The 14,643-nt window shown below is 41.4% G+C and overlaps 1 protein-coding gene across 1 annotated transcript in view; it reads left to right on the top strand.

The window, feature by feature from the left end:
• The first annotated feature begins 1,083 nt into the window (after positions 1-1,083).
• The window catches only part of kcnh2b (potassium voltage-gated channel, subfamily H (eag-related), member 2b), a 79,080-nt gene continuing 65,520 nt past the window's right edge, over positions 1,084-14,643 (top strand). Inside the window, exons 1-2 of the mRNA XM_037279673.1 lie at positions 1,084-1,714; positions 10,276-10,506. Coding sequence (XP_037135568.1) covers positions 1,639-1,714; positions 10,276-10,506 — 307 coding nt within the window. The 5' untranslated portion in view covers positions 1,084-1,638. The remainder of the gene's footprint in view (positions 1,715-10,275; positions 10,507-14,643) is intronic.

Raw genomic sequence — 14,643 nt, 5'->3', positions numbered from 1 at the left:
GTTTTTTTTGTTGCATCATTGAGAAAGCATTGAAAAAAATAAGGGATCTAGTTTTTCAAAATATGTCGCCGGTCAAAATGGCACCGAGCTGACATTTCTAACCCATTGCAGTAGCGGTACGTTGACTTTATTATAATTCTTAACTTTAAACACATTGTTATTTTCATGCATTTCCGTTTTTATCGCATTATTTCCTTGTGTGGCGCGTCAAATACTTTTTCAAGGCTCCAATTGTGTCATATGAAATATTTGAACATTCTGAGTGGTTGAAAGTGAAAAAATGGCTTAGTTACCATATCTCAAATAGTTGAAACTTTTGCAAAAAATAGCACGCGCAGTATCAAATCAGTACGAGGTTTGACCTGCAGTGGAACACAATGCAATCTCATTTATTTGTCACCAACAGCCTCATAAATGCTTAAAATTGGTTTAGTTGGCATTTCTTCTCATGAGAATTTTTGCCACAGTAGGAGTAAGATATGTTTCCCTTGAGGATCATTCTAGAAGTTAGATGATTTGGAAAATATATGTTTGGAGCAACCACAATTTACTACACAGCAACCGTAAAACATGAAAAAAAAAAAAAAGGATACATCTTTGGAAGTTGAAGTATTTTTTAAGTGAGCATTAGTGCAGGATTGCAATTCAATGCTAATGTTATATTGTGCTCAATAGGCACATGCGAGCTGAGTGAACTGCTATGCTAACGATACATATGCCTAATAAAAAAAAAAGAAGAAAAAAAAGAAAAACATGTGTCGTACGTGTTATATTGCTGTGATTGACGTTTTTGGCGAGGCATTTTTATCGGGTGCTCACTAGATTTTTTTTATTTTAATTAACTAGTTGCCGCAAGCCTGCATCTAATTATTACATTTAGTCTCCAATTAAACGAGTGCGTATTTCTAGCGTTGGTTTGTGCATGGAATTGATTAAATTTCACGATCATCCACTAATTCTGCAACAATGTATATTTGTTTTTGTATTGGAGGTAGCTCTGAACATTTCAAATCAACAGAAAGCAGAGTGGTCGCGGCATAAAGGGTTAACGAGGCGCAGCCAGAGCCGTCGGAGCTGAAGTCATCCAGCAAAAAGCGCACAGCGAAGGAGGAAGAGCAAGACGAGGAGGAGAAGAGCTACGCAAAGCACGTCCAAAATACTCATCAAGGTGAACATTTTTCCAACTATATTTGCATGTTTTAAGAAGAACTGGAATGAGCAGCGAAACAAAGGCAACAGCCCTCCTTGGCTCCAAGCACCGCGACGCTCGCAGCCGCGCTCCCCTAGTTCGCCTCACAGGAGCGTGCAGTCGTGCGCCATGAGAGGAGTATTGTGGCTGAGCTCCACTGAGAGGAGGATATATCACCTGACAACCACCCTCCTCCCTCTCCATCACCTCCAAAGGGGGGAAAGAACCAGACACCGTCGCTCCCCCCATCTTGCAAACGGGAGGCTGTGAACGCCTCATAATTAGTTGCGCGTCATAGGAAGGACAACTTTCAGTACCGGTGGGGAAAAAAAAAAAAAAAAAAAATCCGGGGCAACTTGCATCCCCGACTGGACCGAGCTGTCAGCGTCTCCTTCACTTTATAAAGTCAGGCAAAGTCTTGATAAAGTCCTGGGGCCACCGCATCGAAGATGCCGGTCCGGAGAGGGCATGTGGCTCCGCAGAACACCTTCCTGGACACCATCATCAGGAAATTCGACAGTCAAAGTAAGTTTAAATTCCAATAATAATATTGCTAAATAACCCCATGACAAGATTTGGTACTTCTGAATGAAGGCAACAAGCTGCTTGCCATATAATTGTGAAAGTGTGTACTCCCCTGGTTTTGTGCACGTTTGTGTACTTTAATATACTTTCATATTGTGTACAATAACGTAAGCTGTGATTAACAAATGGAGAACAGCAAAATAAAAAAGCTGATTGAGCCTTTATTTGCAATGATACTTGAGGCAAAAGTGTGCCCTAGTTGTCAACACTACTAATATTAAAGTATTTTTGTGTACTCTTTTTGGTTCATATAGTAATATTCAGAATTATATGGCAAGGTATTGACATCCACGTATGTTCTTTGTCCCCGCTCATGAGATAACTTTGGAGCAGTACTGTACTCAGAAACCAGCAAAGTGGATGATCAGATAATAATGTGGCACAAAACAAAACACAGTGACACATTTAGAGTCAAGATTTATTTTGCTTTCTTTATGTAGTATGTGTATTGCAATTGTGATTCATTAGTAGCACTTAACGGCAATTATCAGTTGAGTCCTTGGCAGCTTGAAGCTACATTATTGCGGGCTGGAAAATAATCTAATAACCCAGCAAATGTGTTTATTCAACCAAAAAATGATACACAGTTTTGTTTTTTTTAATCCTCTAAATGTTTCATTGTGTCTTTGGGCGTGGAGCTAGAAGGTGTCCGTTGTGCAAAATGTGTAAGCAGGTTCCTCACACCCCCCTTCCTGGACCTTTGATGCGTATCATTCATGTTTTCCCAACGTGAAAGCGTGAGCAGACTTCAAACGAAGCCAGGCGGTGAACAATGGCACCGTTTCTCTGGAAATTCACCCCGGGGCACGATGAAGAGGAGGGTGCTGTTGTATCAGCTCAGGTTGCCAGGTTGATTGCATTACTGTAAAGTGCAGTCAGTAAAATGGTATCAAAAGTTCCCCAAACGTTGGCTACAAAGCAGAGTCGTACACAAGGTGAAGACCTTGAAAGTGAGTCCTCGACATTAATCCCCGCAATCCTCTCCTTTTTCATCCTGCGAACCTCTCGCTTTCCGACACACGTCATTGCGCAGGTTGCGCTTGGCCAACATGTCTTCATCACAGATTTACATCTGTTCAAGCGAGCGGCAGGTTGCTGCACCTTCATTACCGGGTGGGATGATTATTTATGAGGAGCAAAATTGTGCATCTGAGAGGTCCATAAGCACGCATGAGTGCTTTCCAAATGTCTCCGTGACTCATTTTTCCCCCCACCAAGAATTTTCCCGCGGTCGGAGCGGGTCTTTTAGTTTGCCTACCAAAGCATGCTAATGGCGATGGAGAGCCCCACCTAATGGCTGTGGTTTAATCAAGTGGTGGATGGAGAAGAGGCAGTTCAGTGGATGCGTTTTAATTTGCTGATTCCATGCCAAAACATTTCTACTTAAGTGTTGTTAGTAGATAAGCAACTGCGCTTGCATTTGGGGTCGGATGTCAGTGCCCCATCGGATCCAGAAGGTGGCGTTGTTCTGCTTTGATTCCAGTTTGTCATTTGGATTTCAGTGAAGCTCCTCTTCAGGTGGTGCTGGAAAGTTTTTTTTTTATTTGTCGGGCCATAGTCCTGTTCTAAAGAGAAAAAACTGAGATTTGGAACTGGTTGGGTTACTTGATCAGTGATTTGTTTGATAATCGATTAGCTGTTGATTAATCGGTTGGTTAACGCTTAAGTCGGAACAACTTAAAAACTAATGTCTTTGATGAAAACACGAGAAAGCCAATTTTCACGTTAGCAAAATTGAGAAATTTCAATATCAAAGTTTGTCACCCCTTTATTTTTGATTTTTCAACACAGGCTTAATGGAAAATTTTGCCTTGTAACATGATGTTTTCCAAGAGTAGACAACATGACTACTTAAAACTATCCGAGCAATTGTACAACAACAAAAAAAACATGTAACTTGTGACTTTCTTTAAAAAGAAACTTGAGTTAACAGACAGCATGTGTTGTTTGATCTCTGCTGGAATCATCGTTGTGTAAGCTGTCTGTTCTCCTCGGGATGCATTTTAGGTCAAATCAATCCTCTCAAATCTTGGCATCATTTTGAATCGAGTGAGACTTGCATCGCGATTAATTGGCCATCAGTCCGAGGTGTACCTGAAAGTCAGCCGGTGATGGGCTCCGGTTACCCGCGACCCGAATGAAGACAACCGATACAGAATTGGCTCCTTTGATGGCTCTTTATCAACTTTATCCAGGCGACAATCAGAAGGCGTTTGGTGATGGAAACCATCGCAGGTGGGAATGAGTCTGGAGAGAAAAGCAATCTCCACGCTCCGACGAACATGGCAGCCTAATTTATTTCCGCTGTGGCGTAGTGCTTTTGAAATGATGTCCTGGGATCGCTCACCGCGGATGCTTAATAGTCAACCTTGGAGAAAGATGATTAAGGAGAGAAAACTACAACAGTTGTCATCGATGGTGTGCTGGCCAAAAGGACGGAGAAATTCCGCTGCACACTTTTGAACAAAAGTATTTGGTTTCTTGGACGGAAAATGATGGAATTGCTATGACATCATCAGCAGTATGCTGATCCAAGCACATCTCTGAATCCAACGGGTCAAGGGTACACGTCCACTGTCAGGATGTAGGCGCTAATCCGATATTCGACACAGACGTGCGCAAGAGGTCAAAGCTATTTGCCGTGCATTTATCGACATGTCCGCTGGAGGAAAATCAATGGGTAGAGTCATGTTTGCTTCCATGAAAAGTTCCATAACTTACAGGAAGGCCTTTGTGCAAATCCATGGGATTTTTTATTTGAATATTTTATTTGTACTTTTTATGTTCACGTAGAGCAGCATCTTTGTCATCTTGTCATCTCAGGAAACTAATTGATCTTATTTCCAAAATGTGTATTTAGGTCCGGCTCGGAATTTCTCAACTGTGTCTTGGTCTCATGTGGGCTCATTGTGAAATGTCAGTGTTTGTCCTGAGGGTGTGCTGTTTATTTATTTTCAGCCATTCACTGACGATGCATAATTCATATTTGAGATCATTCCAGTTGCTTCGTTTGCTCCGAGCCGTGATTCAGACCAATATGATATAATAATATTGTCAGGGGAGCTCACTGGTTCTGTGTTGCACGAGTTGATGTAACTGATGGGCAGAGTCGACAAATAGAAAACTAATACTTTCGATTTAATATCTCAGCGGCATGTCAAAATTAGTCCTCAAAATATTTCTAAATGAACTTCTTGTCGGATGGAATTGCCTTCAACTACTCTGACTCATCCAATTAATCCCAAAAGTAACCTGAATGATTTTATTTATTTTTTATTTTAGCTCTCCGCACGTTTTGGTGTAGAGGGTGAGACTGCACGCTGTACCACAACAACAAAAAACATTTGTGACCTCAATGTGAGGCCACGGCAACCTTTTGGGGCTTTCTGTTATTTCTTATGCTCCTCAGAGAAGGACGTTGGCCAATTACAATGCTCGAATCCACTGTCCTCCCTTGAGGATGTTACCATTCGGCGGCTTAAAGTGCACACACACCCGCGCGCACGTACGCACACGCTCTTCCATCGCCATGGTAACTGAACCCCCTCGACACACCCACCCACACAACCTCCCACTGTCTCGTTCTCTTTCTCGGCACTATACACGTAAGATCTAACAACATAACCTCAAACTATCAACTTTAACCAATAAATGATCAGCCTTAATATTCAAATTGGGGGAGAAAAAAAGAAAAAAATGATCAGAAGTTATTGGAAGGTATTTATAAGTTTAATGGAAACGAGGAATTGTGAGATTGTGACGAAATCTTGCAGAATGATAGAAACCTGATTTATGTTTTATATTTCTATTAATAAAAATGTCATCAAATAAAATACTAGCAAATCAAAGATTGTCATATTTCTAATCCCTTCTACAAATTGCTAACATCTTAAGCTCCAATATTATGGCAGGGCTGTCATATTCACCAACGTTGTTTACTAACAACAGCAGGTCGTCCGCCGGGGTGTTTGGAGTTTGACGCATCGCCGCTCCATTGTACTTTGATGAGCTCGGCAATGAGTTGCATAATGCGAGAGGCCTTCATGTTCCCAGCGGTGGGTGGGGTGGGGAGAGGGGCGCTTTTAGCCGTCCTTTGAAAAGATGTGGAAGTACAGCTGCTGAGTGCATGCATATTTCCGTCCAAAAAATATCTGCATTGATCACTCGCAAGTCATAAAAAAACAACAACATTATAAACAAGAATATTTTTTCTGGTCACATGACTAGCCTTGCTTCCAACTATGGCAGAACAACCCAGTGTGCAGGTCACATTGCCCAAATTGTCAGGGAGAGAATGTCGAGGTGTCTCCTAAACTCACAAACTGGGGAATAATTTGAGTACCTCCAGGTAGCAGCTTCTGTTGGCGGCCGACCCCACTGCTTGAATTTCACAATTTTCCAGCCTTCCAAATCTTCACCATGCTCACTCGTTGTCATGGCTACTGGGAGCTCAACAACACTTCATTTGAACGTTTGCGATGTGATTCTGCTCGTCGTGTACCGTTACACAATCGGAGGACATTTTCATTTCAAATCCATTCTTCTTTCCTTTCCTATGAAATGTCAGAAAAAAAAATTCCTCTAAAGAAGGTTGATCTGCACTGAGTCAGATTAGTGATTGCATTGCTGTTGCATCATTATCAATTTGCAGTTTGTGTTTTTGCTCTTCAATGAAGTGGAGAGCATTTGTGGCCCCATTAGGGACAGTTGAACTTTATGGGAAGATACATAAACCCCTCAAACCAGCTTTTGCAAAAAAAGAAAAAAAATCAATTTCTTTTTCGTCATCCCTCTGATCGTTTTCCTTAGATCTTTAAATACATCACCTAGTGATGCGTCTCCCTCCAGACTTATAAAATTGGGCGCCTATTATCAGAATGTGTCCAAGCCATAAAACATCAAACACAAGCATCTCTTCCAGGTTTTTCTTTACCTGCTGGGATAAAATAATAACTGAGCAGGGACGCATCAATTGCACCTTTTTACGAAAGATTCATTGTAGCGCACATACTGGTACTTTTTGCAATCGTTTTTTTTCACGTGGATCAGACCTGTGAAATTTTGTTTTCAAATCCCGTCGAGGCCTACAGATGTTTCAGGAAGTTCTCATTTGTAAAACTTATCATCCCGAGCTTTTATGACCTAAGCGACATCATTTCCAGTACTTTTGTCCGATCGTTTAGCTTCTACTTGTTTATCACTTCTTCATCAGCCTCCTGCTGCCCTTTCTCTGGTATCGTTAAAAAATCTATTCATGAATTTCCCATCTGTTCGGAGTTCCTTTTCATTCTCTTGGGGCTTGAAAAGGGGGGCACAGAAAAGGTCAGTTAACCGAATCAAAGACTCAAGACGTCCACGGGGGTCTTTGGGATTAATGCTCATTTGCATAAATTGGAAAAACCTCATTAAGACAGAGAGAGAGATGCTGTACACACTGTAGCCTGAGACACGTTGGAGCGAACAAGACCATTAAGGATTGCTGTGATTATGGGATTATCACCGTTAATGACAGTAGAGGGGGATTGGGTGCCATGTTGCGTGGAAGAAAACAAAGTCGCCTATTGATTGCACGTTTTCTCCTCTAAAATTATGTGACCTGTAATTTATAAAGATAGTTTTGATCTAGACATTGGATGTGTCTTGCAGCAACTATTTTGGTTTTTGAGGACTTGTTGGTGGGTTTTGGATGTCCTTGGGGCTGCATAAAACAAACATTAAAAAAGAAAACACTGATAAAAATTTTATTTGGGGAATGGAGGGAAATGTGGGGAAAAAAATTCTGGAATTTCTTTGAAAATACCTCAATCTGGACTGGCACCTGGGGTGTCCAAGCATATTTCAGAGGGAGGCAGGGCCCCTGCAGCCCCCCTCTAGCTCCGCCAGTGCTGTTTTGTTCAATGGTTTGATTGAGACTACAAAATAGTGTGTTTGTTACCCACTACTAAATATCGCATTGTACTAAAACACTAACAACCAGTTCCAAATTATAGGCCGTGTCTCGCTTTTCTAAAATCAGTTTATTTGCAACCACGACCAGATAAAAATATTCTCACAGCCCATTGTTTGGAAATCCAGTCATATGAAATCTTCTGTTTCCATGGTAATAGCCTAGTTTGAAGCGGGGAGCTGAAACAATTTCTCATCCTGTTGTGGAGTTTGCAACAGTGACACACACATAAATGTGCTAATTCGCTTTGTGCCTCTTGCGTAATATTCTTCATATTCTTCTCTCCTTTGTCTTTCTCTCGCTCTCCCTTTATCCTGCCATCTGCGCGCCGAGCAGGCTGAGAGCTGCTGTGTGGACTTGTGCCTCTAGCACATGGGCTTCCCTCCTCATCCGCCCACGCGGTGTACTCGGGGAGATTCCAAGCAAACACAATAACACTCACGGATACACACTCACCCACGCACGCAGACACACAGCTCGCACATGCACGAACTGGCAGACTGCAGAGGAGCCCTCAAAGTCTGCCTCTTAGTGAATTATTCAGTCTGCGTTGGCGAGTCCTGCTTTGAAACGTGTGTGTGTATTTACACGTGGATACATTTCTACGTGTGTGTGTGTGTGAATATTTTCCTTCTGAGCTGCAGCGAATCTTTAATCAGCCATCTATGGCCTTCCAAAACTCATTAGGGAGAAATTTCTGAAAAAGCTGCCAGTGGGAACTGCCAGTGATGTCACAAATAGCAAAGATGGCTCGACAACAAATGCTAATTGTTGTGCATTGACGATGTTAATCAGAGTCAGAGCAAACGTGGGTTCGGATAAGTTCTTTTACTTTGTGAATATTTAATGGGAACGATGCATATTGTATTCAAAATCATTTGTTTGCTTATCCTCAGAGTGGCGGGTGAGGTGTGGGATAAACTATAAATATTTTACATCACCTTTTATAGAGCCTGTGACTTTCAATGCAATGACTTTCAGTTATGTGCTGTCTCAGTCTGAACACTGGAAACATTTTTTTTTTTTTAAAGAAGGGTAGTGTAGGCCAGGCGTGAGAACGACTTGCAGCGTCGAGGAGCTGCGAGGGTTGCAAATAAGAAACGTGAGATGCAGCCGACATGGCGAGAGACGGAAGACACGCGACCGTTTCCAAAACCAAAAGACGATCCCTAACAAACGAAAAATGATCTGCGTACATTCAAATGCAAAACCAAAAAACACAGAGCAAGACACGACTAACATTTGTCAACTATGACTTGTTTGACAAGGTTCATTCTACTTATTGATTCCATCTCCTCGTGTGCATCTTTCGATCGTATGTCATCACAGACACACTGTGCGCAAAAAAACGAATCAAGTTCTCTAAACGAGCTAAACAGCATGAAACAAGCCATCTTGCTTCCAGGCCATTACCAATGACTAAAGAGCACATAGTCAAAAGGCAGAAAAGTGAAATGTACTCTATGCTCGCACACTGGCATTTCTGCCGTGGCATTACCAAGTGCTCGTTGCAGCAAGACAAACCTATCAAGTTTTATGGGCCTCGGCGGACCAGTGCTGCCGCTAATTCATGGAGGCGAGCTATCAAGCGCAACCACACAACGGATCTTCACTGTTTCCATGAATATGTGAACAGGCTTTCCATCACTTATGTCTCCAGTGAGAATGGCCTGTTGAATCCACAATGTGCTGCTTTGATAAACTATGTTCATGCTCGTAAAGAAAGAGGTAGGCAGCTGGGATCAGTGCGATAATTGCTAGCGATGTGCAAATGAAGCTTCATGAAGCACTTGTGATATTTCTGGACTTCTCGAGATGGCATTCGTGATTTGAAGTGGGAATTTAATACATTTTCATTGCACCAGTGTTTGTCTTTAAACCAAGAGCACCATTTCAAGGAGTAAAAAATATCATTGTTTCATGAAGCTTCGTTTGCAAAAATAGCAAAATATTGATTTCATATTCGATACCTTTGTGTGTCTGTGAACCTGAAATCCTTGAAGCCAATTTACAAGACAAAAATGGAATGCAAACAACACAAAATGTTTATTTTTTTATTTTTTTTATTGGGACCGTGATGCTTTTAATGACCTGCCGGCCTCATATTCCCCAATACAGTAATCCTCTCGCTGAATCATAGTTATTTACGATCCCTAATGAATTCTGCCAGTCGCAATCATCTACTGACAAATCTTTTTTCTTGCCTCCAAGAATTTGTCGTCCTTATAATTGAAATGTTTCACTTGAAATAAGGCCTTGTTAGCGGTGCCAAAATGTGTTTGCAGTTGCGGCTGTCCTGCAAAAAAAAGGAACACTTTGAATCTTAAATATCCCTTTGCAGCCCCTTTCTTGGAATCTCACCATTTCTTATCATAGTCTCGAGGAAATGCAGCTCATTAGGGCGCTTTATGGTCATGTTTGTCTTCAGGAAGGAGACCAGGATGTACTCATCAGTGCTTGATTGCGCTGATCGGTTGGACATACATTGAAAAGCAATATTTATGCAAAAGTATTTGCATCTCACTATAACCACCTTTTTTTTTTTTTTCTTTAGGTCGCAAGTTCGTCATTGCCAATGCAAGAGTGGAGAACTGCGCCATTATCTTCTGCAACGATGGCTTCTGTCTCATGTGCGGTTACTCGCGAGCCGAGATCATGCAGAAGCCGTGCACGTGTAACTTTCTGTATGGACCCGAAACCAAACGTCTGGCCATCGCTCAGATGGCGCAGGCCCTGCTGGGCTCTGAAGAGAGGAAAGTGGAGATCAACCTTTACCGCAAAGATGGTAGGATTTTTTTTTTCTTCCCAAAATTGGGTCTTTGTTGAACAAGCTATATGTGAGGATGCAAAAAAATGTTACCTAATATTTTAGGTTTCAATGTGACGATTCAGATTGACTTTCTCGTATCGTGCTTGGAACTGTTAAGAATTAGTAAGGCCTGGCAGTGCAGTTCATGGAAGCATCAATTTATTTTTTCTCCGTCTTCTTGTGGTGTTTTCACCAAGTGTAGCAAATTTGAACAACTGTGTCGAGTTTGGAAGATTGAAAGTAACCAAATAATATTTGAGGGTTTTTTTTCCCCTCCATTTTATGCATGAGGTTGTTTATCTGGTGTACTACTTGTCATCTGCATGCTCATTTTGTATGCAAGCTGTTGTGCATGAAAAACTTGACTACTTGGTTTTGATATGCTAATTTCCTGTCTCTGCGCCAGTGATTGGAATTTAATCATCCTTTTCTTATATTTGCTTCTCTCCAAAGTAACTCCAAAAAGCAATTGTATTGCATTTTTTCTCTTTCAGTAATTACCATTAACATGACATCAATTTGTCTTTCGATAAATATTCTTAAAAGAAGCCAGGGGGAAACGTAACCTTCATAGTGTGGTTTCCAAGGGTGACAGCGTAATTATGTTTGCAGTCATGACTGCTGGACCAGTACCAGATAACAGGAAGCCGGTATTGGTATCAGTAGGCAGCTTCCATGGCAATAAAATGCCGCCATTGTATTCACGCTGGCAAGTCCCTGAGCCTCCGCTCGACATTTTGCACCTGCGAACGGCAGAAGGACAAAAAGGAGAGACAGATGGAGGAATATTATGGGGAAGATGAAAGGCCTCGGAAGAAACGGAGGCGAAACGAGAGGGCAAGAAGATATAAGAGGCAAGAAAACAACATAACAGGCAACGTGTGGAATGGCCAAGGCGAAGCACGAAGGAGAGAAACGGTGACAGTTTGAAAGTGTCTTCCTCACATCATTTGAGCACGCTGGTGGTCAGAGGAAGTCACCAGCTGTCTCTTCTCTGCACGTTTTATGTTCTAGTCTTCAGAACAGAGGCTCGACAACACAAACAGGCCGCTCATCGAAATTCTGAAAAACATTTCCCCCCCCCCTCTGATGTTCTTATATTGCCCATTGGATATGTACAGTAACGTCGACACTGTTGACTCGAACAGTTTTAGTCTTTCAAAAAGGGAAATGCTGAGTTGTTTCTGTTATCGCTGTTTCTCAGCTTTGTTTTGTCTGGTACTTGCAATTCTTCGCCGATGTTTAGTCTTCCACTTTTCAATTTTCATCCGTGTCTCCTGCCCGTCTACGGGTGAATGGCGTTAAGGTCAAACATCACAAATATTTATAAACATTTCAAAAGTGACATCCTCACTGAAAGTCCGAGTCACAAACCACAACACATTGACCAAGTAAGTCATTCATCGTAAAAGGATGTCACTTCTTCGTAGTATTTTGAATAGTCATTCTTTGAGAAGAAAGATTGTGTTTGTGTCGTCGTTGTAAAGGGAAGCTATCCCGACATGCACTCACGGATGACCACAATACATGCACACACTCGTTTGGGCCCATTTATCTAGTGCCAAGCTTCGGCGTGAGCCTTCACAATGATAGATCTCCCTTCTCGCTCTCACGCTCAATTGTCCGACTCCGATTGCTCACTAGCTTAATCAATCATGCTCTCCAGGAAACCTGCACACACACACACACACAAAGTGCATGTGGGGGCTTAGAAGCAAAAGGGATACTGACCTAGTTGGACATTACTCCACAAGCAAGGTTCCACCTGCACTTGGGTGCATTGATTTTGTATTGGAACTTCAAATTTTGTGCACACAATCAGGGCTGCCAACGAGGCGCTCTAAAGTAGTCACGCCAGAATACTATCAGAAGAGAAAATGCTATTTTGGTAGTCAATGTATATTTAATGTTAGATAAATATTTCCCTGTACATTGTGATTGTGTCAGAAGAATTGCCTGGCTCCAACTTGGGTATCCTATATTGTTTCCTGTGTATTACCAGTCCATTCAAGTGGAATTGAAAAGGAAATTGCTTTCCCTAAGTCTGAGCAATCAGGTGCGACATTTTTATGAGTGCAGACCAAGAAATCGGCATTGCGATATGGAAATAATTGAACGTTTTCGGCTCAGACTTTAACACGAGGATACATTCAAGCGCAGACTTGGGCGCTAATGCAAAATGAATGGAAATGTTCCGGTTGCTGATGGTGACAAGAAGAAAATGTCAAGCGGCTCTGTTGGTAATTTGTTCGTTCTATTCCGTTTGTCATGTTTGCGCTGTGTACTGAATGAACAGTGCGGCGTTAACGCTGAGATCCCAGTGGAAACATGGCGCCCTGTTTGACTTTTGATTGCCTAGCAGCAGTAGTTAAGCAAAGTACTTAGGTAGGCATGGGGTTGGCACTCTCTGGCACCTGCTATGGATCTGGAGTGCTCCTAACACACTATTATCATTTGCCCACACATGACATTTCATTATGTCAGAAGAAGAGGCGTCCCTTTCAAAACACATAATGAGGGTTTTTTTTTTCATGGAAAGACTCAATGACATAAAAACAAAAAACAAATGCTTCTCTATTTGTGACAAAGCCTGTAAAGGGATAGAGATTTTTTTTTTTTTTTTATGTAGTGGATTGGAACAATTTCAGCGTCGTGGTCATCAGTCGCGGTCATCTGTCTCTTGATAAAGCGCCTTGTTTCTGGGTTAGCATGCGCATTCCTTGTTATTAATGACATCCAAATAATTGATCATGACGCATACGATTGCGTTAGCGCTGTATTGTGTGTCTGCCTCATTAGTCACTTAATGTGGTATGCCAAGCTGCTTGGCATGCTCGCACGTTCACTCGCAAGTGACACAGCCCGGCCAAGACGGAACACGGCGTTGGCCTTCCAAACAGCATGGCCGACGATCTGTTGCTGTGTGCTTACTGGAGACTAACAGCCGTATCAATGTTGATGTTAGGTACACAGCAGCGACCTTTCCATCTGTTTCCATACGCTGATAAGGAACCTTGTGTAATTGTGTTAAAGAGTCACTTTAATTACCTTCTGATGGAAATGACTTCAAAGCAGCCAACAGCGGCTTACAACAGAAGCTTTCAGGTTTTTCTCTTCATTTTTATTTGAACGAAACAAAATGATATTTCATTAGATTTTTTTATTAATTTAATTCAATATTATTATTAATTTAACTTAATATTATAATATTTTTTATTTATAATATTTTTTATATTATAATGATATTTTTTAGATGGATTGATGGCTACTTTATGGATCCCAGGGAAATTAAAGTTGCAGAATTCAGCTGTAATAAAATAAGTCATGAAAGTGAAACTAAAATCTAAGTTGTTATTCACGTATAAGTCTTTTACAACAACATCATGTTTGCATTGGGATATAATTTTAATCTGTCTATTATAGCAATGATTTGTACAACTTTTAGTTAAAAACGGTAAACAAACAATGAATTGATTAACTATTTAATAATCGGTTAATTGTGGATTGACGAATTAATCGTTCCGCCTCTACAGTATTATTTTATGTTGGTTCAGTGATTCAATCAAAGTTAAATGAGATGGAAAAATTCAAATATGACTTTGCCCATAATTAGAGCAGACGTTGTGTGGTTCAAAGTCCAGTCAGGTAAAGCTCATAAAAAGCACGCTGGCGATGTGCATGATGTGACTGAGTAAGAACGCACTTCACCAAAGTGAAGGTTGACCGTAAACGAGTGATCCACGCTCGTAATAGGGTTCGGAGATGAGAACCGGGGTGAAAATAAACAACATCCAAACGGGTAATGGTTTCACTCGTATGGATTGAGCACTTCATTCATCTTCTTGGCAGTAGGCCATCAGCGGCTGTCCGTCAAATCCTGCACTTGCGTGTGGACCCTAATATCAATCACTTGTGATTGAGTCTCCTCCACCACGCAAATGTCTTTAATTCTTCGTTGCTGCGCGGACTAAAGCGGATATTGAATTGAAGGTAGTCCATGATAAATCCAAATTAAAAAAAGGCTCAATTTTTTAACGCGCTATGTAAATTCCTATTGGCTCCGCATTTACTGGCATTGATTATACAGCCCCATTTCCAGCTTTGTTTATGCTT

The sequence above is a fragment of the Syngnathus acus genome, chromosome 20 (genome assembly GCF_901709675.1).
Source record: "Syngnathus acus chromosome 20, fSynAcu1.2, whole genome shotgun sequence".
In the NCBI taxonomy this organism is placed as follows: domain Eukaryota; kingdom Metazoa; phylum Chordata; class Actinopteri; order Syngnathiformes; family Syngnathidae; genus Syngnathus; species Syngnathus acus.
Note: the sequence above shows the minus strand (reverse complement) of the source record. Positions and strands in the feature narration are given on the sequence as shown.